This window comes from Armigeres subalbatus, chromosome 3, assembly GCF_024139115.2.
Source record: "Armigeres subalbatus isolate Guangzhou_Male chromosome 3, GZ_Asu_2, whole genome shotgun sequence".
NCBI lineage: Eukaryota > Metazoa > Arthropoda > Insecta > Diptera > Culicidae > Armigeres > Armigeres subalbatus.
Genome location: NC_085141.1, coordinates 170,795,677 through 170,821,545, shown reverse-complemented (window position 1 = coordinate 170,821,545; position 25,869 = coordinate 170,795,677). Strand labels below are relative to the sequence as shown.

Sequence of the window (25,869 nt, the reverse complement as noted above, 5' to 3'; positions counted from 1 at the left end):
TGAACGTGTTGCCAACATAGAATGGGATCTGTATTAAATGCTCAAGCCATTAACGTCTTGTTCTTACATACAACTTGATGCAAGTAAAATTCAATGCTACCAAAAAGTCTTTCTACCTTGGTATCCCTAGTTTTTTCTCGTCAAAACCAATCATATATTCCGCTTATAGTTACTCTACCATAGTCTGGCGCTTATTAAACAGAACGTTTTAAATTGAAATGTAACCTTTTACGGCAAATAGTTAAAGCAGCCGTTGATCAAATTTTTTGTTAGTTGAATATATTATTCCACCTATTTTATAGCACTATAAAACATGATACCAATATTTGTTGCCGTATATCGGGATCTATAATTTTGATCGATGTCACTTATTGGATCGCCAAGCTCAATTGAATTCCGAAATTCTATCCACCAGGCTACACCAAAATCACTATAATTCCACCTATGTATTCAGAAGTCAAACATTGCCGTAACGACGTGAGTCGGATGAGTTTCAATGAACAATGAAGGATTCCAACGCCAATATCCGAAACACCTTTTGCTATTTGTGTCAGCTTTTTCATTATAATGTATAGTCTCCCAGAACACACTCTATACCCTACGTTCGTTCGTGCTCAACAAACAGCTTCCAAGCCGTGGAAACTTTCTATACACAGCCAAAGTCGACCTAAGCAGATATCTATTGGGGGAAACTGCTACAGGATGCGCAAATAGGGTATTTAATCATGGTTTGAACTAGTGCAAAGGCGTATCATGGTTTAAACCAATTCGAAATCGGTCGAAATTAGCATCTCATTGATAGTTTACTACCTAAACAAGTTTTCTTTTCTGCCATCAAATTGTAATTCTGTCAAAAATTGAAAAAAGTTATTATATGGTGTGTAAAAGTTATAAATCAAATCAAAATTCATGTTTTTAGAATAGCAAACAATTTTTTGTTCACGGTCCGTTTATGAACAAAGGCTTACTATATAACCTTAATGCTAGTAGTTAAAAAATGTATATTAGCTTTAATATGGAGTAATCTATTTTGCAGGTTTGTTGTGCACTGCTCTCCCCTACCTTTTATATGGAATTGAGTCAGTTAGAGACGGTTCCATCCGGTATCAGCCGACAGCCGAAGCAGGAGAACGGAAGAAAGAGGTGAAAAAGATGAATGAGTGACAAACGTACTCTGCTCGCCCGGCAGGGAGTCAATAATTTTCAACTAAAATTTTCTACAGTTTAATTCAAATGCCACCACCAAGCAGCGGCATCAATGGAGATGCGGAACCTATTGGATATAATATGCTACCACACGGATTGAATGAACTTCACTATTTTTTAAGGTTATGCTGCTTTCTATGGACACCACCAGGTGACTAATGATCATGAGTCGAGTTTGGCGTTGATGATGAGCAAGCTTGAATAATGAGATTCGTATGGATTGAGGATGAAATATTTAAGCCATAATCAATGCTAATAATCATAAATCCTCATAGAATTAATACTCTTATTCCGAATAACGGTATGGGGTAAAACAAACGGAATCTAATTTTGATTTTCAATTATTCAATATGTATTCTAGATTTCCTTTATAGCCTATTCAGTTATTTATGACTTCGTAAAGTGAGTTGGTTTAAAATTATTACACCTGCAGCGTGATAATATCTATTCCAGATTTTCTCATTTATGCGCTGATACAGGGTTGAATTGAAAGAGAGCATATGCGCAAAGCTCACGAATTTAATTGAAACATTTGTGAGGTTCCAAAAATAAAATAATAAAATAATACAAAAAGAAATTCTCAAACAATATTTGAAACTCTTTGAAACATAATGAGCGAAGCAGGCATCAATGACTCAACTGAAATATTACCTACCTGGATACCTGGTTGGCTACAGCGTCGTTACACCTATGCCTGGCGTATTGTAGAGCTCCATAATCGTCGACCTTGGGCGATGTTCTTCCAGTTTCCCCGAACGTCCAGGGTCCACAGGTCCGATTCTCCCGCGTGCAGCCAGCGTGTTCGTGGCCTTCCACGAAGTCACCGGCCCCTATCTGGTTCTCTGTTGAGTTTTGTTTTCGCTATTCTTTCTTCCGGGCTGCGAAATGGTGAGTTGACATCCGGGAAGGGGCGCCTAACATAGCTCTGGTCCTCACAAGTTCCAATACTCACGCTTCCACGGGTCTTCCGATGACAATTGACCGCCAGCTAAGGGTTGCGTACTTAGCTGGTAGTGCAGCCTGGGCACTGTTGTCCTTCTGACATCAGCTAGAGTGAGAGGGTGCGTACTGTGGGGTCTGCCTAGGATGTGGTGGGGTTCGACAGTGGGCTCTGTTGAACTTCTATAAAAAGCTGCATGTGTCCCCAAGCAGGCCCTATCAAAGCGACCGTGTGCCGCTCAAAGCGCACTAGCCTAGTCCTGGTGTTGGGTTGGACTTTAAACAAATTTGACCCGACTGATCGAGCGTCTGTCCACCAAGGAGGTGCGGCTCCAACAGCGTCTGTTCTGGCATCCAGCGGCTGAGTATGAAATGCTATTCCCGGAAGCTATACCTAAGATGGCAGCCCCATCCCGGTGGATAGGGAACCTTGGGCCAACAACCTACTGTTCCCGAAACATCAATTTGTTCGAGAATCCGATAATGAAAGAATACGGACTGATTTTACGGCGACGACTCTTAGCGCGAAACAACGGACACGAATAGGAACATGGAACGTTTTAACCCTAGCCCAGCAGGGTAAATTGGCACAACTTGCCAATGAGGCACGCCGCATGAAGCTTGAGATCCTGGGACTGAGTGAAGTCCGTTGGCCAAACTTTGGAGAACACAGAACGCCGTCGGGACAAGTTCTGCTATACTCTGGTTTACGAGGTGAACACGCTCCCCGGCATCGCGGAGTTGGCTTCCTACTAAGCGCTCATTCACACTCTGCGCTTATGAAGTGGGAACCTATAAGTGAAAGGATAATCGTTGCCAGATTTAGAACACGGGTCCGAAACCTTACTATAATCCAATGTTATGCGCCAACCGATGCTGCCGATCTGCAAGACAAAGAGAACTTCTACAGTCAACTCAATGCCGTCGTAGATAGAATTCCGAAGGGTGATATCAAGATCTGTTTGGGCGACTTCAATGCGAAGATCGGATCCGACAACTCGAACCATGAGCGCATTATGGGACGCCATGGTCTCGGAGAAATGAGCGAAAACGGAGAGCTGTTCGCAGAATTTTGTGGTAATAACGACATGGTGATCGGAGATCGCTCTTCCCTCATCGACCGACTCACAAGGTCACGTGGGTCTCCCGTGACGGCTTTACAGAAAATCAAATCGACCACATCTGCATCAGCCGAAAATGGAAACGGAGCCTTCTTGATGTACGGAATAAACGTAGTGCCGATATCGCGTCTGATCATCATCTCCTCATCGGCGAAATACGCCTGCGCATTGCGCGGATTCGTCGGCAGGAGGAAAGAGTTGGACGACGATTCAACACACGCCGACTGGAAGATGCCACGGTGAAACGGTCCTTCGTTGAAGAACTGGAGACGCGTGCTGCAGATATTCCGGAAGGTGGCAGCGTGGAAGACCAATGGACCGCCATCAAGAATGCCTTCATCGCCACCAGCGAGAACAATCTGGGCGAACTATGCACCCAGAGAAAACAATGGATCACCGATGAGACCTGGAGGAAGATAGAGGAGCGAAGAGAAGCCAAGCCGCGATAGAGCGATCGAAAACCAGAGGAGCCAAAGTCTTAGCCCGTCAACGATACACGGCTCTTGAGAAGGAAGTAAAACGCTCATGTCGACGGGACAAGCGAGCGTGGGCAGACTCTCTGGCCGACGAAGGAGAGAGAGCCGCCGCAACCGGGGACATTCGCCTCCTCTACGATATCTCACGACGCTTAAGCGGGGCGAAGATGAATGCAACGATGCCTGTGAAAGACGCGAATGATCAGTTATTGACCGACCCAACTGACCAGCTGAAACGCTGGTTCGAGCACTTCGAACAACTTTTTCAAGTGCCAACCAGGCCATCACCACCTCGGCATGATCTGCCTAGGATCCGACGTATAACACGTGTCAATACCGAAGCTCCATCACTGCTAGAGATTCAAACAGCCATCCAAAGCATGAAATCGAATAAAGCCCCATGGGTCGATCGCATATCAGCCGAGATGCTCAAAGCTGACCCCATGACATCCGCTCAACTACTGCATCGTTTATTGCGTAATATCTGGGACACCGCAACTTTCCCGGTCGACTGGATGCAAGGTATCTTAGTGAAGGTGCCCAAAAAGGGTGACCTGACTGTATGCGATAACTGGCGAGGCATTATGTTGCTGTGTACCGTTCTCAAAGTTCTGTGCAAAATTATCCTAGCCCGGATTCAGGAGAAGATCGATGCGACTCTCCGGCGGCAGCAAGCCGGATTCCGTGCCGGAAGATCCTGTGTGGACCATATTGTCACGCTCCGCATCATTTTGGAGCAGGTCAACGAATTCCAAGAGTCCCTTTACTTGGTATTCATTGACTACGAAAAACCTTTCGACCGTCTAAATCACGAGAAAATGTAGGGCGCCCTGAAGCGCAAGGGGTTCCAGAGAAAATTATCGGCCTCATCGAAACACAGTACGAGGCCTTTTCGCGTAGAGTGCTGCACAATGGGGTCCTGTCCGACCCTATCCGGGTCGTAGCTGGTGTGAGGCAAGGATGTATTCTATCACCGTTACTGTTCCTCATCGTAATCGATGAGATTCTGGTAGATGCGATTGACCGTGAACCAAACCGCGGGCTGTTATGGCAGCCTATAACCATGGAGCACCTAAACGACTTCGAATTGGCGGATGACGTTGCACTACTCGCGCAACGGCGCTCTGATATGCAGAGTAAGCTCAACGACATTGCCGATCGCTCCTCCTCGGCAGGTTTAGTCATCAACGTCAACAAAACCAAATCGTTGGATGTAAACACGGTGACTCCTTCCAGTTTCACAGTAGCCGGGCAACCAGTGGAGAATGTTGAAAGCTTCCAATATCTTGGTAGCCAAATGGCGTCGGACGGCGGTACCAAGATCGACATAGGCGCACGGATCAAGAAAGCAATGGCTGCCTTTGCGAGTTTAAGAAATATCTGGAAAAACAGGCAGATAAGTGAACGCACCAAAATACGAATTTTCAACTCTAACGTGAAATCTGTGCTGTTATACGCTAGCGAAACATGGTGTGTATCAGTGGAGAACACTCAACGGCTGCAGGTGTTCATTAACAGATGCCTGCGGTATATAATTCGGGCCTGGTGGCCTCACAACTGGATCTCAAACAACGAGCTCCATCGTCGTTGTCACCAGAGGCCGATAACAACAGAAATTCGGGATCGGAAGTGGGGCTGGGTCAGCCACACTCTACGTAGGGGCGGAAACGAAATCTGTAAGCAAGCATTAGACTGGAACCCAGCGGGACATCGCAGCAGAGGCAGACCCAGAGGCTCATGGCGGAGAAGCCTCAATAAAGAAATAAAAGAAGTCGACCGAAATCTAACCTGGCAACAGGTTAAAGCGATAGCCGGGCATCGCTCAGGATGGAGATCTTTCAAGTCGGCCCTTTGCACCACCGGAGGTGTACAGGATCCATAAGTATTCTTTCTTCCGACATTCGCACTAAGTGACCAGCCCACTGAAGTCTGCCGTATTTTATACGATTCACAATATTTTCTTCTTTATATACTTGATACAGCTCATGATTCATGCGTCTGCGCCACACACCATTTTCTAGTTTCCCTCCGAGTATTGTACGCAGCACTTTTTGCTCGAAAACCCCGAAAGCTCTCCGGTCGGCCTCTTTTAACGTCCATGCTTCATGTCCATAAAGGGCCACTGGTAGAATGAGAATTTTGTATAGAGCAAATTTCCGTCTGCATTCTGCGGGACCTAAGCTGGTTACGTAATCCATAAAAGGCCCTATGCGTAGCAGCAATACGTTTTTTTACTTCACGGGAAAGGTCATTGTCAAATTCTTCAACAACTTCATACACATTCCCATCAAGCACTACCTCAGCACCAACACCACTAAGTCTTCCCCTATCTCTACCTGCCACCATGTACTTTGTCTTGGCGGAGTTTATGGTTAAGCCTATCCTCGCCGTTTCCCTCCCCGTAACGCTGGGTAGACACCTTTACGTGGTGTGCTACGGTGTAAGATCTACCACGGTCACATTGTCAGCTACAGGCAAATCCTGACCCAACGAATACCTTCCCCAATATCCAACTCCGTGGTACTTATGAGGATGTCACTGAGTCGGGGCCTCTCGTTAAGTAAGTACTACACCAACGTTTCCTTCCCTTCCCAAGTTACGGTGAAGATGGGCATGGCTTTTGTGATTTTTATCCTAGATTGAAATCAAGGACCTCACCCACCTTGATTTCTGATAGCAATCTGAATAAGGATTTCAAAAGAAAAACATGAGTATCATTACTGACCAATCTACAATGTACACCCTAATTATGCTATGCTATGCTAAGCCTATCCTCGCCGTTTCCCTCTTCAGTGGGACTAAAGCCTCCACTACTGCTCTGCGATCGATTCCAATGAGGTCGATATTGTCCGCAAATCCCAGGAGCATATGCGACCGTATGATGATAGTGCCGTTCCTCTGCACGCCAGATCTCCTAATAGCGCCCTCGAGTGCAATGTTGAAAAATAAATTCGAAAGTGGTTTGCCCTGCTTCAATCCGTCTAAGGTCACAAACGAGGTTGACACTTCGTCTGCAATCCGAGATTTCGAGCCATCCAGCGTTGCACGTATCAGTCTAATCAGTTTCGCCGGAAAACCATGTTCGGACATTATCTGCCACAGCTCACCCAGTGGGAATGTAAGGCCAACAAAAAATAAGAAGAAAAGAAAGAAAAAGAAGATTCGCCGATGAAGGACTCCTAAAGCCGTCTCAGTCTGAATCGTACGCTGCTTTGAAATCAATGAACAAATGGTGAGTCTGCAAGTTGTACTCCCAGAATCCATCAAGGATCATCCACAGGCTGATCCGTCGTTGATCGACCCTCACATAAACCAGCCTAGTATTCGCCGACGAAGGCCTCCTTAGCCGTGTGGTAAGATGCATAGCTACAAAGCAAGACCATGCTGAAAGTGGCTGGGTTCGATTCCCGGTGCCGGTCTAGGCAATTTTCGAATTGGAAATTATCTCGACTTCCCTGGGCATAAAAGTATCATCGTGTTAGCCTCATGATATACGAATGCAGAAATGGCTTAGAAACCTCGCAGTTAATAACTGTGGAAGTGCTTAATGAACAAGCTGCGAGGCGGCAATGTCCCAGTGGGGATGTAAGGCCAACAAAAAATAAGAAGAAAAGAAAGAAAAAGAAGATTCGCCGATGAAGGACTCCTCAAGCGGTCTCAGTCTGTTAAACAGGATACGCGACAGGATTTTGTACGCAGAGTTCAAAAGGGTGATCCCTGTGTAATTGACTGGAATTTTATCGAAATTAAATTTTTACATAACTTCTCGGCTACTTCGATATAGATATAAGGTTGTGCAACTAGTTGCAAAAAGTTGATTTTTTCAACACAAGTTGTACTCAGAGCAGGGTTTGCAGACATCGCTTTCATTAGACGATGAAAGAAAGGCAAAAACTATTCCGAATCATAACAAGCCATGCTAACAAATTTATCAAACTTGTATAAAACATGTGCGAAAAAACAGAATCGGATAAGGGCAGAGAAGTGATGCTTCTCGCTTTGTTCTCGCTCATTTTATGTTAGGGGTCGCACATTTGTGTAGAACAAGTTGAAATGCATCATCAGAACCACTGCTCCCCGCGTTTGGAGCTTTTCAACCTTTCAGAACGCGCGCCAACTTTTGCAACACAAGCACGCGCGCGTTGCATTTTGTACAACAAATGGATATGTGTACTATGCAGCTTAAAACCTTTGCTTTTCGATAGTTTGGTTTGTTTTGGACGAGAAGATTAATGTCAAAAAGTTGTAGAAGAAAAACTTTAATTATCATAATTCCTCGCTATTGAATGGTCCCGCAAACCTAATGTCCCCAAATGTCCCCACTTCTGTAAATAGGGGATTAAGAAATAACACTAGTACCACCTTTTAGTGAGTGATTTGCTTGCGCACTTTTGCGCTTTTACGAGAACGCTGCAATCGAAGTTTTCTTGAAAACTGTGGTTTTTATTCTCTATATCTCATAATGATTAGAATATGACGCACATTATTACTAGAAATATGGTTATTTGGTATTTTATGCATGCTGTATTGGAAACAAACAAACAAAATTGCAAAAAAAAAATAAAAAAAAAATTTTTGCGGGTTGCATTTTTTGAAGGGCCTTTAAAGAGTTAAAAAAGTTTCCGTCTTCGACTAGAGGTCATTAAGACTGAACACTTAACATCACCGCATTAGACTACAGACAGGGCACATAACACCCAGTGGACCAGTGGAGAATTTTCCGATCCCGAAAAGTTTTCTCCTTACCGGGGCGGGAATCGCGTCTAGAAGATTGACGTCGCTAACCGCACGAAGCACCCAATTGAGTGTTACAATGGATTTTATGCAACTCATTTAAGATGCATAATAGTAGTTTGTGCAACTAGTTGCAAAAAGATGATTTTTTCAGCACGAGTTGTACGTTTATCCAACGAGGCTTGCCAAGTTGGATAAATACTACGAGTGCTGAAAAAATCGAGTTTTGCAACGAGTTGCACACTCTATTTTTTGCAATGACGAAAAATGGGCTTAAATATGATAAATCTGTACCACAATGGTACAATTTTATTTACTTAACATGACCAATCTTACCAAAAAATCATGTTTCTGCAGAAAACAAACAGATTCCATATTATCGTGTCCCATTGTGTGTTCGACAGACCATAAAGCGATAGATAAACCTGCCTTTGGAAAATTGGATGTCATGCCCATAAAATTATTTCATTTATTACGTAACACGCCACACACAGCCAATTTAGCTGAATGTGGTCATGAAACTATTGTTTTAATGCTGGTTTTCCATTATAGCACCCAAATGAGTGCTATAATGGATTTTATGCAACCCATTTCAGTTGCATAATGTTCATTAAAGCACCCATGTCATTGGTATGGAAAAGTAGGCCGTTTTATCACTCAAACGCCAACTGTAAACCAGGTATTATGATCAGGAATTGCAAAAAAGTCTTTACCGCACTTATTTCGTTGATATGGAGAAGTAGGCCGTAGGAACTGTAAACCAGGTATTAATATCAGGAATTGCTAAAAACATTTTTTTAACTTTACAAAGTGTACTAACCCTAGAATACTGCAATATCTAGGACATTGATGTTTCTTCCTTAAGTACTTAGGTACTGTCTGTGTTAAAGTATTAGTAGGTGCTGGATGATCTTCCAGTCTGTACTTTTGTTTAAATCGAATTGAGTTCTGTGGGATCTTCTTATTTTTCTTCAATGGATCTACGTTCTACATTATAGCTTCTACAGTTCTTAATTATACGCAAATGAGGACAATTTAGTCGTTGGTATTAGCATCCCTAGTAACATTTTGGCTTTATGCTGGTTTTATACCACTCTTGAAGAGTAAGTTATGGACTTCAAGAGCGTTTTAAAACTTAAAATGTTACTTGGGATAACTTGTATAAAATTCATGTTGTGTTGAATATTTTCCATACTAAAGAGTAAAAGCACAAATACCTTTTTTGCATTTTCTTATGCATATACACCCGATTCTGTTTTTACATGGATTTTTTTTACACGGCCGTGTAAAAAAAATTCCATACAAAATTTTTGCAAAGTTGCTCCATTTTGCATTATTCGTCGAGAAATCATAAAACTTTTTTTACACGGATTTTAAAGATTTTGAACTGAAAACTTTTTTTACACGAAACGCATCCCCCGTGTAAAAAAAAGAATCGTGTGTAAACGTTTTTCTGTGAAAACGCTAATTTTTGAATAATTCTTGTAGCATTAATTCGATGCAATAGCATTGATTTTTTGATTTTGGGCTGCGAAATGGTGAGTTGACATCCGGGAAGGGGCGCCTAACATAGCTCTGGTCCTCACAAGTTCCAATACTCACGCTTCCACGGGTCTTCCGATGACAATTGACCGCCAGCTAAGGGTTGCGTACTTAGCTGGTAGTGTAGCCTGGGCACTGTTGTCCTTCTGACATCAGCTAGAGTGAGAGGGTGCGTCCTGTGGGGTCTGCCTAGGATGTGGTGGGGTTCGACAGTGGGCTCTGTTGAACTTCTATAAAAAGCTGCATGTGTCCCCAAGCAAGCCCTATCAAAGCGACCGTGTGCCGCTCAAAGCGCACTAGCCTAGTCCTGGTGTTGGGTTGGACTTTAAACAAATTTGACCCGACTGATCGAGCGTCTGTCCACCAAGGAGGTGCGGCTCCAACAGCGTCTGTTCTGGCATCCAGCGGCTGAGTATGAAATGCTATTCCCAGGAAGCTATACCTAAGATGGCAGCCCCATCCCGGTGAATAGGGAACCTTGGGCCAACAACCTACTGTTCCTGAAACATCAATCGAGAATCCGATAATGAAAGAATACGGACTGATTTTGCGGCGACGACTCTTAGCGCGAAACAACGGACACGAATAGGAACATGGAACGTTTTAACCCTAGCCCAGCAGGGTAAATTGGCACAACTTGCCAATGAGGCACGCCGCATGAAGCTTGAGATCCTGGGACTGAGTGAAGTCCGTTGGCCAAACTTTGGAGAACACAGAACGCCGTCGGGACAAGTTCTGCTATACTCTGGTTTACGAGGTGAACACGCTCCCCGGCAACGCGGAGTTGGCTTCCTACTAAGCGCTCAGGCACACTCTGCGCTTATGAAGTGGGAACCTATAAGTGAAAGGATAATCGTTGCCAGATTTAGAACACGGGTCCGAAACCTTACTATAATCCAATGGATCCGAAGATCGGATCCGACAACTCGAACCATGAGCGCATTATGGGACGCCATGGTCTCGGAGAAATGAGCGAAAACGGAGAGCTGTTCGCAGAATTTTGTGGTAATAACGACATGGTGATCGGGGGATCGCTCTTCCCTCATCGACCGGTTCACAAGGTCACGTGGGTCTCCCGTGACGGCTTTACAGAAAATCAAATCGACCACATCTGCATCAGCCGAAAATGGAAACGGAGCCTTCTTGATGCACGGAATAAACGTAGTGCCGATATCGCGTCTGATCATCACCTCCTCATCGGCGAAATACGCCTGCGCATTGCGCGGATTCGTCAGCAGGAGGAAAGAGTTGGACGACGATTCAACACACGCCGACTGGAAGATGCCACGGTGAAACGGTCCTTCGTTAAAGAACTGGAGACGCGTGCTGCAGATATTCCGGAAGGTGGCAGCGTGGAAGACCAATGGACCGCCATCAAGAATGCCTTCATCGCCACCAGCGAGAACAATCTGGGCGAACTACGCACCCAGAGAAAACAATGGATCACCGAGGAGACCTGGAGGAAGATAGAGGAGCGAAGAGAAGCCAAAGCCGCGATAGAGCGATCAAAAACCAGAGGAGCCAAAGTTCTAGCCCGCCAACGATACGCGGCTCTTGAGAAGGAAGTAAAACGCTCATGTCTTCGGGACAAGCGAGCGTGGGCAGACTCTCTGGCCGACGTAGGAGAGAGAGCCGCCGCAACCGGGGACATTCGCCTCCTCTACGATATCTCACGACGCTTAAGCGGGGCGAAGATGAATGCAACGATGCCTGTGAAAGACGCGAATGATCAGTTATTGACCGACCCAACTGACCAGCTGAAACGCTGGTTCGAGCACTTCGAACAACTTTTTCAAGTGCCAGCCAGGCCATCACTACCTCGGCATGATCTGCCTAGGATCCGACGTATAACACGCGTCAATACCGAAGCTCCATCACTGCTAGAGATTCAAACAGCCATCCAAAGCATGAAATCGAATAAAGCCCCAGGGGTCGACCGCATATCAGCCGAGATGCTCAAAGCTGACCCCATGACATCCGCTCAACTACTGCATCGTTTATTTCATAATATCTGGGACACCGCAACTTTCCCGGTCGACTGGATGCAAGGTATCTTAGTAAACGTGCCCAAACAGGGTGACCTGACTGTATGCGATAACTGGCGAGGCATTATGTTGCTGTGTACCGTTCTCAAAGTTCTGTGCAAAATTATCCTAGCCCGGATTCAGGAGAAGATCGATGCGACTCTCCGGCGGCAGCAAGCCGGATTCCGTGCCGGAAGATTCTGTGTGGACCATATTGTCACGCTCCGCATCATTCTGGAGCAGGTCAACGAATTCCAAGAGTCCCTTTACTTGGTATTCATTGACTACGAAAAAGCTTTCGACCGTCTCAATCACGAGAATATGTGGGGCGCCCTGAGACGCAAGGGAGTTCCTGAGAAAATCATCGGCCTCATCGAAGCACAGTACGAGGCCTTTTCGTGTAGAGTGCTGCACAATGGGGTCCTGTCCGACCCTATCCGGGTCGTAGCTGGTGTGAGGCAAGGATGTATTCTATCACCGTTACTGTTCCTCATCGTAATCGATGAGATTCTGGTAGGTGCGATTGACCGTGAACCAAACCGCGGGCTGTTATGGCAGCCTATAACCATGGAGCATCTAAACGACTTCGAATTGGCTGATGGCGTTGCACTCCTCGCGCAACGGCGCTCTGATATGCAGAAAAAGCTCAAAGACCTTGCCGAGCGCTCCTCTTCGGCAGGTTTAGTCATCAACGTCAACAAAACCAAATCGTTGGATGTAAACACGGCGACTCCTTCCAGTTTCACAGTAGCCGGGCAACCAGTGGAGAATGTTGAAAGCTTCCAATATCTTGGTAGCCAAATGGCGTCGGACGGCGGTACCAAGATCGACATAGGCGCACGGATCAAGAAAGCAAGGGCTGCCTTTGCGAGTTTAAGAAATATCTGGAAAAACAGGCAGATAAGTGAACGCACCAAAATACGAATTTTCAACTCTAACGTGAAATCTGTGCTGTTATACGCTAGCGAAACATGGTGTGTATCAGTGGAGAACACTCAACGGCTGCAGGTGTTCATTAACAGATGCCTGCGGTATATAATTCGGGCCTGGTGGCCTCACAACTGGATCTCAAACAATGAGATCCATCGTCGTTGTCACCAGAGGCCGATAGCAACAGAAATTCGGGATCGGAAGTGGGGCTGGGTCGGCCACACTCTACGTAGGGGCGGAAACGAAATCTGTAAACAAGCATTAGACTGGAACCCAGCGGGACATCGCAGCAGAGGCAGACCCAGAGGCTCATGGCGGCGAAGCCTCAATAAAGAAATAAAAGAAGTCGACCGAAATCTAACCTGGCAACAGGTTAAAGCGATAGCCGGGCAACGCTCAGGATGGAGATCTTTCAAGTCGGCCCTTTGCACCACCGGAGGTGTACAGGATCCGTAAGTAAGTAAGTAATAGCATTGATTGAGAAATATCAGTAATCATCATAATAATTCATAAGAACCTGCCATCAATGTTCGTTACATCTCAAACGACAGAAAAAGGTGACATTTTCTTTTTAGTGCAAGACAATGCGCCATGCGCTGTGGCTATAAATTCGAAATTTGAAACAGCCAATATTGGCGATATTATCTAAGTGCTTCGCATTCCATACGGTTCTCCCACGTGACTTCCCATTATTTCACATCCCAACAAGTAACAGGGCATCCATATAGCCGCGACACAGTGATTCCACCACCATGAACAGCGGTGACACAACCAGCCCCCTTCAGAGCCGATCAATGAAGCTTTCGAAATAGCGTTCCGTGGTAGTGTGATCAAAACAATTGAATCTGGAAAATATGGTAATAAAGGTATCAAGTTTTACTACTTTTACATATGTGCCGAAGAGAGAAAAAATGGGAAAATTTTGCTTTTCGATGTTTTTACCCTCGTACGATTACACTCTGAAAGAAAATCAGACATTTCAGAATTCATAGAAACAAACATTTATATGAAGAAAAAATATTTTTTTTGTATTTTAAAGGAAAATACTTCCTGAATAAGTAACCATGTGGTAAAGTCAACCTTTCGTTTGAAGCTTCCTTGCTCTCAGTGTGGGTCGTTTTGAGCTATTGATTTTTAACAATTATTTTCATAATTTCTTATACAATAGCAAAAGCATGGGTTTTTAGTTGTAATATCAGATCTTGGCTAGTTCGATTGTTTTTTTCTCAATTTCGGTATATTTTAAAGCCTGATTATTCGATAATGCACAAACTTGAAATTGATATGTTTTATCGCATACCTATGGGAAAACATTTTCCCTTTGCGTTGAATTACCAGTGTACAATAACCGAAACGATTGTCCCAACACCCATAAGGTATGCATGCAGTCGTAAAAATATCAAAATCAAAAACCACACACAATTTTATGCACGTTATATGGCTACACCGGCATAGATGGTTCAGGAAAACAAAACTTGGCGGGTCTTCCTCCCGGCTAGAAGGTTACGAATATTGAGGGTTAAGGTATATCGGTTATTGTTATTATGATTGCCGCACATCCTGATATTGTCATTTCTCTATATGAGGCCCAGTTTTTTGTGTATTCGCGAGCGTTCGCCGTGCGGATCAGATCACCACCGTGGCTTGCCACCCCACCGTCTATAACTAAATCTGCAGCAACGATACTGGGTGGAAGTAAAAAGCGGAAATCGAACTTCAGATAAAAAGGATTCATGATGGCTTGTTCGGGGGCCTATACCGAAACCAATTTGATTCAATAAAGGTGTAGTCCAATGGCTCAATACGGTATTTTTTACGACCGGTTGGAATGTTTGTGTGGCTCAAATGTTTTCCTTATAAATCTTATATTTGGATGATTTTTTTTTATATTTATCCTATCAGATTGCATCATGTTCCTAGACAGAAATGATGTGCAATTATGCAAAATATAATCAAAGGCTTCAATCAGAAAATTAGCACGCATTAAAAATTCTACTCAAATCCATTGCTGGTCAGTGCAGCCATTATGATAAAGGAATTGAAACATTTACATATTACAATATTTATTTTTCCTGGGCTTCAGGTATTTATTTCGACTTGTGCGGACGTCTTTTATTTATGGTAAGGTACACTGGGGGAAGTGGAAAAGTTCAAGTTTACATTATTGCAAAACCAGTTTAAATGATTTAAATGCAATTAATCATTATGGGGTATCAAAAACAGTCAATTTTGGTTTCTTGAAATTTATGGAAATAGATTTGAAAGTTAGGAGTTGTTTTCCACTTACCGCAGGTGGAATGCGGAAGTTGAAAAGCCTAATTAACTTGACCTTCAATTGTGATGAGAAGAGACATATCATTTAAATCGAAACGGTAATTGCTCTGGGCTGCTCGGGGCCCTCCTTAGGCTACAAAGCAAGACCATGCTGAGCGTGGCTGGGTTCGATTCCCGGTGACGGTCTAGGCAGTTTTCGGATGAGAAATTGTCTCGACTTTCCTGGGCATAAAAGTATCATCGTGCTAGCCTCATGATATACGAATGCAAAAATGGTAACCTGGCTTAGAAACCTCGCAGTTAATAACTGTGGAAGTGCTTAATGAACACTAAGCTGCGAGGCGGCTCTGTCCCAGTGTGGGGATGTAATGCCAATAAGAAGAAGAAGAAGAAGAATTGCTCTGAATGTCTTTTTTTAATAATTTCATTGGATTAACGGAATAGGTCTCCTAGGAATTCTTGTAATAGCTATTGGAGGGCTGTTTTGCCTTCTCGAACACTAAGTGTACGTAAAATATATATGTTCGCTCCAAAGATGAACATTTCATAGGAAAAATGGTACTTACATGGTTATAGACTAATCAACTTATTTTAACAAATTGTGATGATGTCTTTTATTTTCTTCCTAAGCAATGGGGGGGGGGGGAATCTGCTCAACAGACATCCTGAGTTGACCAGGAAGTGCGGGGTTAGGGATCACCGAGGAAGGCAGGACTACATCCCCGACCCGCTAAACCGTTTCCATTGCCGCCAAGCCCATAGTCCTTTCGGTACAACCAGAAAGTAATGCTTCAAAGGGGGGCCAGTGCACAACGCACCCTCGAGGTTAGCTGCGTGTCCTTGCAGCACCGAACATCGTAACTCGCTTTTTTAGAAGAACACCATGGTATCGTGCCAGCGCGTTGCCGGCTTTCCAGGTGGCCTTACCACGCCCTACGTCCTCGGAAGGTGGGAAGGGTCGACTTCGCGCCTGCTTCCCTCTGCACGACTGCTATCAAGAATGATGATGCCGCGTGCACCCCAAATTGACCTCTCTGCGATAGGGTATATTCGCCAACACACAGAGGGACTTGCCGACGCGGTGCCTACGCCTGCCCCAGCCTTGACGAGGACCCCTTTCCGTCCTCGGGTTCGGAACCCGCCCGGTTAACCGACGCCGCGAAAGCGACGATACCATGTTGTTCTTCGCGCGACCACTTGCGATTAAATGATCGAGTTCGACCACAGGGCATGACCACCAGTATGACCCATGAAGCCGACTCCGATCCCTTGGACCACCTCTTATTTGCGCCTGAACTAGCCATCCTTGAGTCCACGCGCCACCTTCTGTGTAGCTCCGAGACGATTTGGGCGATAGCCGATAAAACGGCGTTCCAGCCAACTTCATCTTTACACATCCTCCGAACTAGGTTGTCCGGGGTAGTGTCCAGACCACATGTGGCAAGCATGTGGTCACGCATTGCGCGAAAACGTGGGCACACGAACAACACGTGTTCGGCCGTTTCCTCTAAACCTGCGCACACCAAACACTCGGGCGAGGCCGAGCAAGCCAGCTGCGTTACCTGCACTGTGATTTGAACGCCGGGCACTTCGAACCCCCCATGGGGTGCTTGCTGTTCACAGCTTTGCTGGAACAAATCAAACAATTGGGAAGATTCGTGCAGCATTGTGCCTTATGTCCCTCTAATCCGCAGCGTCGGCAGAGGTTGCTTCTGTCAGGGCCTTTGCAGTCCCATTGCTTGTGCCCCTGTTCCAGGCACTTGAAGCAAACTTCGAGTTGCTCGTATATGCCCACAGGGCATACCGACCATCCCACCTTGACGCTCCCTAACTTGACTACTTTGGAGGCGTCCGCTGCAGATAGCCGAACCAATGCTACCTGCGTCCCTGCCGGACCTTTCCGTAGCCGAACGGCTGCGGTGGGCGTCTCCACTTCACACTGTCGCCGCAGTGCCGTGACGAGCTCTTCGACTTCGGTGATCTCGTCCAGGTCTTTAACCCTTAGATTCACCTCCGTCGTGAGTGCCCTCACCTTGACCGTCTCGCCTAGAACTTCCTCCGCCAACCTCTTGTAGGCGGTGCCCTTTTGCGAGACGCCCCGCTTCAGCTCGACGATCATCTCGCCCATTTTATTATTATTATTATTATTATTCGACGTATGTACGTTGGCGCCGAGTTCACCGAGCTTGACGTCACTCCTCATCGCCTTCAAGACGTCCGAGTACTTGGCCTCGTCCGCCGTGATGACTAGGGCATCGCCCCTGGAGCGATTGGCGCCTACCCTAGACTTCTTGCTACCCTCATTCGCCTGGGCCTTCGTTTCAGCCCTTGACGTCTTCGGTTTCCTCTTGTTCTTGACCAGGGTCCAGGAGGCGTCATCCCCCTCTATTTCCCTGGTCTGGGGCGGCTGAGAGCTCTCAGCCTGCCGTAACCCCATACCACCGTCTTTCCTGGGTGGACGGACCTTTCCAGGTCCTTCCTCCCCCGGTTTTGGAGGTACCTGGCAGGGGTTCAGCATCCCAGCCCCACTACCCTTGTTCGAGGTAGTAAATAACCCTCCGCGTTTTGGAGCGACCCCCAGGAAGCTCATCCCCTAGAGACTGTCTCCCCCGTTTTTGTGTCTGCTCCGTTGAAGCAGTCACCCCCGACGTGCCCGCGAATACTTGAGCCTCAGTCTGGGTAGACTTTGGCACCACCGTCTTCGCTGGCACTCCCTCGGTCGATTCGACCTTGCCCAAATCCGCGAATTCCCGACCGCCGTTTCCAGCTTGGCGTCCAACATCGACTTTTGAAGTTTCAGCAAGCTCCTCTTGAGTTACTTACTGATATTATGCTTCGATGACGCAAAGTCGACGATGGCGTCCAGCTGTTCCGTCGCCACCTCGAAGGCCGGGTATGGGAGGTCGGGTATGGGAAATGTCCATGGTGATTGATTCAAATTTTGACTTTTTTGCCCCCCGATGCTTAAACGATTGCATTTGCCTTTTTATTAACCCACCTAAATTTTTAGCAAATTTGGATGTAAATTGAGTGAGCACGCGCGGTTTGAAGTTTGTATCAAAATTGCTATGAAAACAGTAACTTTCATGGAAAACTGTTCCCCAACGCTTCCTTTAAGCTTTAACAACATATGAGTACATCGGCAATATAAGAAATTTTACAAGGAAACAGGTCGTCTTTGTTGCGAAACGATTTGATGCTTGCAAGAAAAGTTATTAAGGAAATACTGAACCTTGGGAAATTAAATTTAACACGTAAAAGAATAGCATCAATATCAATAATGAGCATTTTTGTTTTCTTCATAACTATGCTTCCAAACGAGAAATCGCTTCGCAACAACAACTGCCTTTCAGATTGAGAAGTATTCTGTGTAGGCAATGTGTTGATTATATTTAAATAGTTCATGGGCCACCTCACAGAACGATATTCCACATAAGGATCAGTTTTCACAGTAATTTTCATACAAACTTCAAATAACGTGTGCACAGTCAAATTACATCCAAAATTGCTAAAATTTTAGGAGGATTATTAAAATGGCAAATGCAATCGTTTAAGCATCGGGGGGCAAAAAAGTCAAAATTTGAATCACTCTAATGGTGCATACATTTTTTTAAGATTTACAGGAGATTTTTTCCTCGCGGGGGAAGGGGGGTATCTGAAACTGATCAAAACATGACCACGTGGTATATGGACAGCCCCATAGATGGTAACCCTATCTTTTTCTAGTGTTTCTAGTGTTTAATTACCAAACAATTTTTTATCTGAATTTGATGTACTAGGTTTAAGTTCTCTGCCCTATTTGAATTAAGTCTGTTATCATATTCCATTAATTAATTTATTATTAACTTTCAACTGACTTCTAGAGTCTTATTGAAATAATTCCTTAATACTAAACACTAATACTTAACATCAACGAGTACATTCATAAACAGTGCAATCTCAATGAGCTATCTAACAGTATTCATAGACAAAATTACTACGGTTAAATATTCAATAACATCACACTTGAACTGCTTGTTAAAGCATACAGTTCAGTTGGGTATGTTTGGGTTTCCAAAATTTCGATTTTCAAATTCCCTGAATTTAACATTTCTCGGCCAAGTTGACGGCTTCATGGCCAAGGGTTTCAACTTCTTATCTAACACAATCTTGAAAGATATATAATCTCGCTCATGCAATCTTTGTTTCGATACAAGCCTACGTTCCTTAGAATTACTACTATCAACAATATTCAAACAGGAACACACTAGTCTTTCTACATCTGTTTCTTTTTCTGCACGGTCACTATTCGTAACAAAGAGAGAAAATGTATCATCGAAATCAGGTTGGGCCAAATAGCTGTTGTCATAGATTCATTTCCATTTTTAGTCCCATTTAACAAATTACTAAAATGCACTGAAGTCGAAACAGGGGTTGAGTGGTGTCCATTAGGGTCTCGCCGACATTTCGCACCAACACGAACGCAGGTTCGTGGTTGCAAACAATCCCATTTGATTTTGCCGTGACAGCTGCTCGTGGTCGTGGTTGCAAACAAACCGAGTAAAAGTGTGAGTGGAACGTGCGTGTACGTACACGATCGCTGAAAGCCTAATTGTCCGAGGTTGGCTGTAGCTGTGTGTTTTGAGTTGCTATCGCAGCGATGCCATCGCAGTTGCCATGATATCGTCCACATTTTCTTTCAGTTTTTCAATTTCGGTTTCACAAGTCGTTTGATGTTTGCAGCAAGTCTCAATATCTTCTTCACGGATGATCTCATTAGAACTGTTGGCATCACGAACAGTACAAAAGTCCAGCAAACATTGGTCGCACATCCACAGGACGTTCTTAGAGAAAAACGCGCTCACTGTTGCCTCCGACAGACCAACGCATGTAGCGTGATCGCTTAGCACATGCTCCCTCACATATTGTGTAGCGCTCGTTATTTCGATCAATGGTGCACAAACATTTGTTGCACTGCATTGTTGCGATCCAGATCACTCTCGAAATGATGAAATGGTGGCTTGTAGGTAGAGCGATGATAGAGTTTCTAAGCACAAATATTTCGGCGGAATTTGACGGACTTCCCACGAATGAATCGAAATGAAATCGAACAGCACAGTAGATCGGAACAGCATCCAGATATAGAAGTTATAGATACTATTTAACGATCAAGCAGCAACTATTTACGTTTCAACGTAATAATCGTTCATTTACATTTGGAAGATCTCTAGGTTGGACCTTAGGGTGGCTCCGTTTCAAGCCCCCTTCTTTTTGCCAAGTGCCCATCTAGCCTTGAATTCCACTGTGCTTCAACTCCAAAAATAAGAGAATAAAAAATTATTCTAGCTGCTTTGACGACCATCGAATTCCCCTCCAGCCATCATATGGTTAACCTCTCTCTAAAGTCTTCCTTGAATCAGTATGTATGATACAAAAACATGTTGTAAAACCTACTCAAACGGATACATGCAAGTATCATTTTCTGCGCCAGCGGTTCAAATACTTAATGAGTCATATTCTCGGGAGCCATATCATTTTGAAGTAAGGCTGCATTTGAGTGCAACATATTTTGATAGGAATCATCCAATCAATTTAAATAATATGCCTCGAATGTTGTTAAATTATATCCATTAGGGTAATAAAGTACGCAGCTTACTATCCGTGACAAATTACTAGCGAAACGCTTCATGCAGCACAGTTGTCGATTGCTTTTGATTTTTCTTCTTTGCGTGTTAAGCATTGCATGATCAATGAGAACAGAAGCCTGTAGGGTGCAATGAATTGGCGTGAAAATTGAGTCGATACACACTGCACAGATATTGGGCGTAGCTAAAATATTGGTCATAAATTTTGCATTCAAATTTTGCGAAATGAATGCTTTTGAAATAGCAAACAGTTGGCGAATACTGAGTAACACATGCGACAGTCATTTGTTTCTGTTCGATAGGATTCCTATCAAAGATGGTTTTATTAGAAAGGTACTGCTCACTTATTGCGTTTCAATCATTTCAAAGTTTCTTCATATTACCATAATAAATTAATCATTCGGATCGTTAATTAAAAGCCGCATTTCGTCCGGTGACAGTTTCTCGGACATCTAAGGCGAACCTAAAAAATGACCCCTCCCAGCGCCCATATTATGACAGGTTCGCTCCATTCGAATGTTATAAAAAAATCTTATTAAAATAAAGAAACGTGAGCTTTCGGTTACACTTTGCTCGCAATTTGTCAAGATGACGACAACGAAATGAAAATTAAAACACTCTGCGAAAGCGACCGACGTGTACCTAACAAGCAGCAAACTTATGAATCGATCCATCTAGTAGAAATTGGTTGATTTTCCAACCGCATGTTTTCTCATTAGTATAAAATAGTGATGCTAGATGAAATATGCATGGATTAATGGAAACTGAGCCGCATGCAAAAAATAAAAATTATGCTGGGCATGTTTCAAGTTTCACTATGTAACTGTCACTATAACTATGACTTTCAGTCTTTATTAACGTAAGTTTCAATGTAAAAATCCAGATTAATCCTTTCTCGTGTGTTATAAAAATAGTATTTTGGCCATAACTTTTGAGTCCATAGTCTGATCTGACCAATTTTCAATACGAAGCAACGGGACAGAATACATACTGCGTCGAATGCAACTTTGCGAGCGAATCGGTTAAGGATAAGTGCCTAATAATAAGTAAGTTTTTTTAACGGGTTTTGCACACAGACATACATACACATACATCACCTCAATTCGTCGAACTGAGGTGATCGGTATATAACACTACGAGTCTCCGGGCCTTCTATAAAAAGTTTGTTTTTGGAGCGAACATATAGCCTTTACGTATACTTTGTATACGAGAAAAGCAAATAGTTCAACACGGATACACTTAAAATAAATCACAGATTTCTCTGCAATTTCACCGAAAGAACAACAGCAGAACAGTTCGTTCAATCATTTTACAGATCTTTGGTGGTTTTGACAGTTGAACAAAGGGAAAAATCACATAAATTCGGTGGAATAGTTACCGAACAATAATTGTTGTTGTTATTATGCTGTTGAGATTTGGTGGATTCCACTGAAATTCGCCGAAATCTGTGAAATGATTTAAGTGTGGAGTGAATATGAATGTGACTGTGACTATGTCTGTGACTGTAGCCCTGTCTGTGACTGTTACTATGGCTGTGGGTGTGACTGAGACTCTGACTACACGATTTTTTCTATACCATTTCTGATAATCACCTTGGAGTAGGGGAGAACGGTCCAAAATGCACCCGTTAAGCTTTCTCGATGTTTTCGCTCATATAAACAATAATATCCATCCATTTGAATGTATAAGTGCAAAATTTACAAACCTAGCTACATTTCACAGTGATCTCCTATTCGAAACAATAAGATTTTCATGACTTTCTAACGCATTTAAAAAATGTTTTAAAAAAAGGCCTGGGGCAAAACGCCCAAATGGTGGTCTAAAATGACTCAATTGCATGTAAAATGATGGTGAACGCATGGTTGTTTGTTTTTTCTTAATGGATTGAACTACAATCTTACAAATGTGGTGGAAGAATAGCAAATCGTTAAATTTGAGTGAATTTGAAGGGATTTTGCTACTTTTTTCCAATGGAGCTCAATGATGGATAACTAATTATGAATTGTAATGGTAATTTTCGTTCATAAATGTACTACAACAGATTGTATGAGTGATTTTATGGGTGAGACCATTTTGCCCCAGGGATGCATTTTGGACCGTTCTCCCCTAAATTTACAGTTCTCTCTCTCTCATATATGACCGTAGGTCAGGAACTTCCGAAAAATAGTCATTTTGTAAAGTTCGTCCTATAGAAGCGATTTTTTTCTAAGCCATTTCTGACGGTGATCTTAGAGTTTAAACAGGTATTACTCTGCTATGACCGCAGGTGCCCACCAGACGGCGACGGAACGTCCGTTAAAATAATTATTTTAGATAGAAAAATATTTTAAGCTCTTTTAGTGGAATGTATTCAACCGTCTAGTACGAGTTAAGTACTCTCCATTTAATTCCACCAATTATTTTCGATATCTTTGCAGATACGTATTTCGACCACAATTGTGTGGTCGTCTTCAGTGTCTCGTACTTGACTCGACGGTTATTTTAGATAGTTCGTGTTAGAGCAGCGCATTTTTTTCTACACCATTTCTGACAGTGATCTTGCAGTTAATTCACAGTACTTACCCAGCTATGACCACAGGTGGCCACTAGACGGCCTTCCGGATTTTGTCCGGTCATTTTGTTAAGTTCGTAGTAGTGCCACCTAGCTGATGAATTCTAAACAAAACAGTTTCTCAACATATTGGATTCAAATCCCGAAAAAAAACTTTGTAGTAGACGGCAACTTTCTAATTCCCAAATATCCTTATCAAACCAAACTGATCTCTCATATGCAATAGCGCCTCCTTGCGGATGAATTCTAAACAAAACAGTATAGGGGAAGGTGGGTAGACTTGATCCCCGGGGAGACTTGATCACCTCCTGTTTTATCGAGGACTAAAGTATTTTTGTTCTAGCGTATTTTTCAGTATAGATCCTCTAGACAAATGACCTTTATGTGGTGAGTTATTTTTTGGATCGACAACCTTATTTATTCTGCAGGGCGGTTTGTATGTTTTGACCTTCCTAAAGATTTTTTTATTGGCCAAGCAAAATTTGAACAACTTTTCATAACAATGACCAAATGCTTTCGTTTTTTCACAACACAAAGCCATAAATATGCTTAATGTCTGTACTGATGAAAATGTTAACATTCCATCAATATTTTAAGATATTTGGATTTGAAGTTATTGCCTCAATATGGGGACACTTGATCCCTCATTAGTCACCCATACAAAAATTTGGCGAAAAAATTCAAAAAAATATAAATCTATTCTCAGGCTTCTATTTTTTTTGTAGGTTTGACAGATTTGATGACGGGTTGTCAGGAAAAATTATTCATTGCGTAGATTTCATACAAAAGGGGATCAAGTCTCCCCAAATTTTAAAATTGCATGTGCTGTCGAATTCAATAACAAAAATCGTTCACGTATACGCACAGCAATTCGAAAATTCCGCGTATTTTGAAGGAAAAATATTTTAAAAATCTGAGGGCACCTTTCTAATTTTATCAAAGCAAGTTCTTGGAGAGGGATCAATTTCCCCCGAATATTTGAAAAGTCGATTTTTGACAGCACTCCAAAAAATCGATTGTGTATCAATAACAACAATAATTTAAGGACTGTCATACATCAGTAAAGTTAAATACTATATTTCTTAGAGAGTCTGTGTGGAAATCGCGTATGTTTATTTATGTTTGGCTGTGATACATCGGAATTCAGAAAAGGGGATTAAGTCTACCCAGTCTCCCCTACTGGTCACCAATCATCAAACAACTTTGTGGAAAAAGTTAACTTTCTAATTCACACAGATACAGAGATATCGAACCAAAGTGATCTCTCATATACAATAGCGCTGCCTTGCGGATGAATTTTAAACAAAACAGTTTCTCAACATATTGGTCCAATCCTCGAATAACTTTGTAGAAGACGGCAATTGTCTAAAGCAAACAGATCCCGAGATATCGAACCAAACTAATTTCTCATATACAATAGCGCTGCCATGCGGATGGATTGTAAACTGAACAGTTTCTCAACATATCGGTTTTTAGCCCCCCAACAACTTTGTAGAAAACGATAACTTCCTACATCCTATAGATCGCTAGTTCCTCTGATCACTTGATGGTACATGTTTGACAATAATTGGAATATTACCCAATTCAACATAAAATGCAATCTAATAAGTGTCAAACATTTTTTTTTCAAGAATTTGTTTTTCGAAAACAACATTAGACTTTTCTGAAAATGAACAAAAATAGCTCCACAATGCTTATCCTCGAAGCTCCAGTCTTTCATGGAACTGAAAGCAAAAAACTGGATCTGACAAAATCTGTTTTTCAACGCGAATGTTTTTTCAATGATTTATTATTCAATAATGAAAGGTCCCTTCCCTCGCCAAATCCCTCTTCCAATAGGACCCCCTCCCCCTCGTCCCCTCTCGACCATTCCACGAATTTCGATTGCTACTTTTGCTCATTATTCAAATCGCAATCTTACAAATTAAGCGACCCTCATTCATCTGCAAGACGCGCAAAGCGTTTTTTTGCATCATTGTTCCTCGCAATCGCATTGCCCTTTCCGTGATATTCTTATTCAAAAATGTTCCATTCGATTTGGACTGTCAATTGAAAAAAAAAAGATTTTTCCTGCAGAGTGTTTTTTTCCTTGAATATTGCCATTCTGACAGTTTGCACTGGAATGGTTTTTTATTCTGCAATTTTCCTGCTACTAACAAAGAGCAGCAAGATGAATGTAAAAAAGGAAGAAAACGTTAGCACTACCATTTACAGGTCATAATTTTCCTTCTCAAATACTTTTTGTGAAATATGAATCACGCCAATTATGAGATTAAAAACCATTTATCATATTGTCTATGTTGTTTGCCTCGCATTATGTCGACTGATTGTCATGCCTCGGCACTTCAAATTATTGAGTTATTTAGCAGCGAATGTTCAAACACAAAGTACAAGCATATGTACTATATGTATAACTATATTGGAACTAATCACTATCTAAGAATCAAT

At 43.1% G+C, this 25,869-nt stretch overlaps 1 protein-coding gene across 1 annotated transcript in view; it reads right to left on the bottom strand.

Annotated features, from left to right (window-relative positions):
- Positions 1-23,486, bottom strand: part of LOC134222133 (homeobox protein 10) — a 205,172-nt gene extending 181,686 nt beyond the window's left edge. The window contains exon 1 of the mRNA XM_062701276.1: positions 23,433-23,486. Within this exon, the coding sequence (XP_062557260.1) occupies positions 23,433-23,486 (54 nt within the window). The remainder of the gene's footprint in view (positions 1-23,432) is intronic.
- Positions 23,487-25,869: the final 2,383 nt, after the last annotated feature.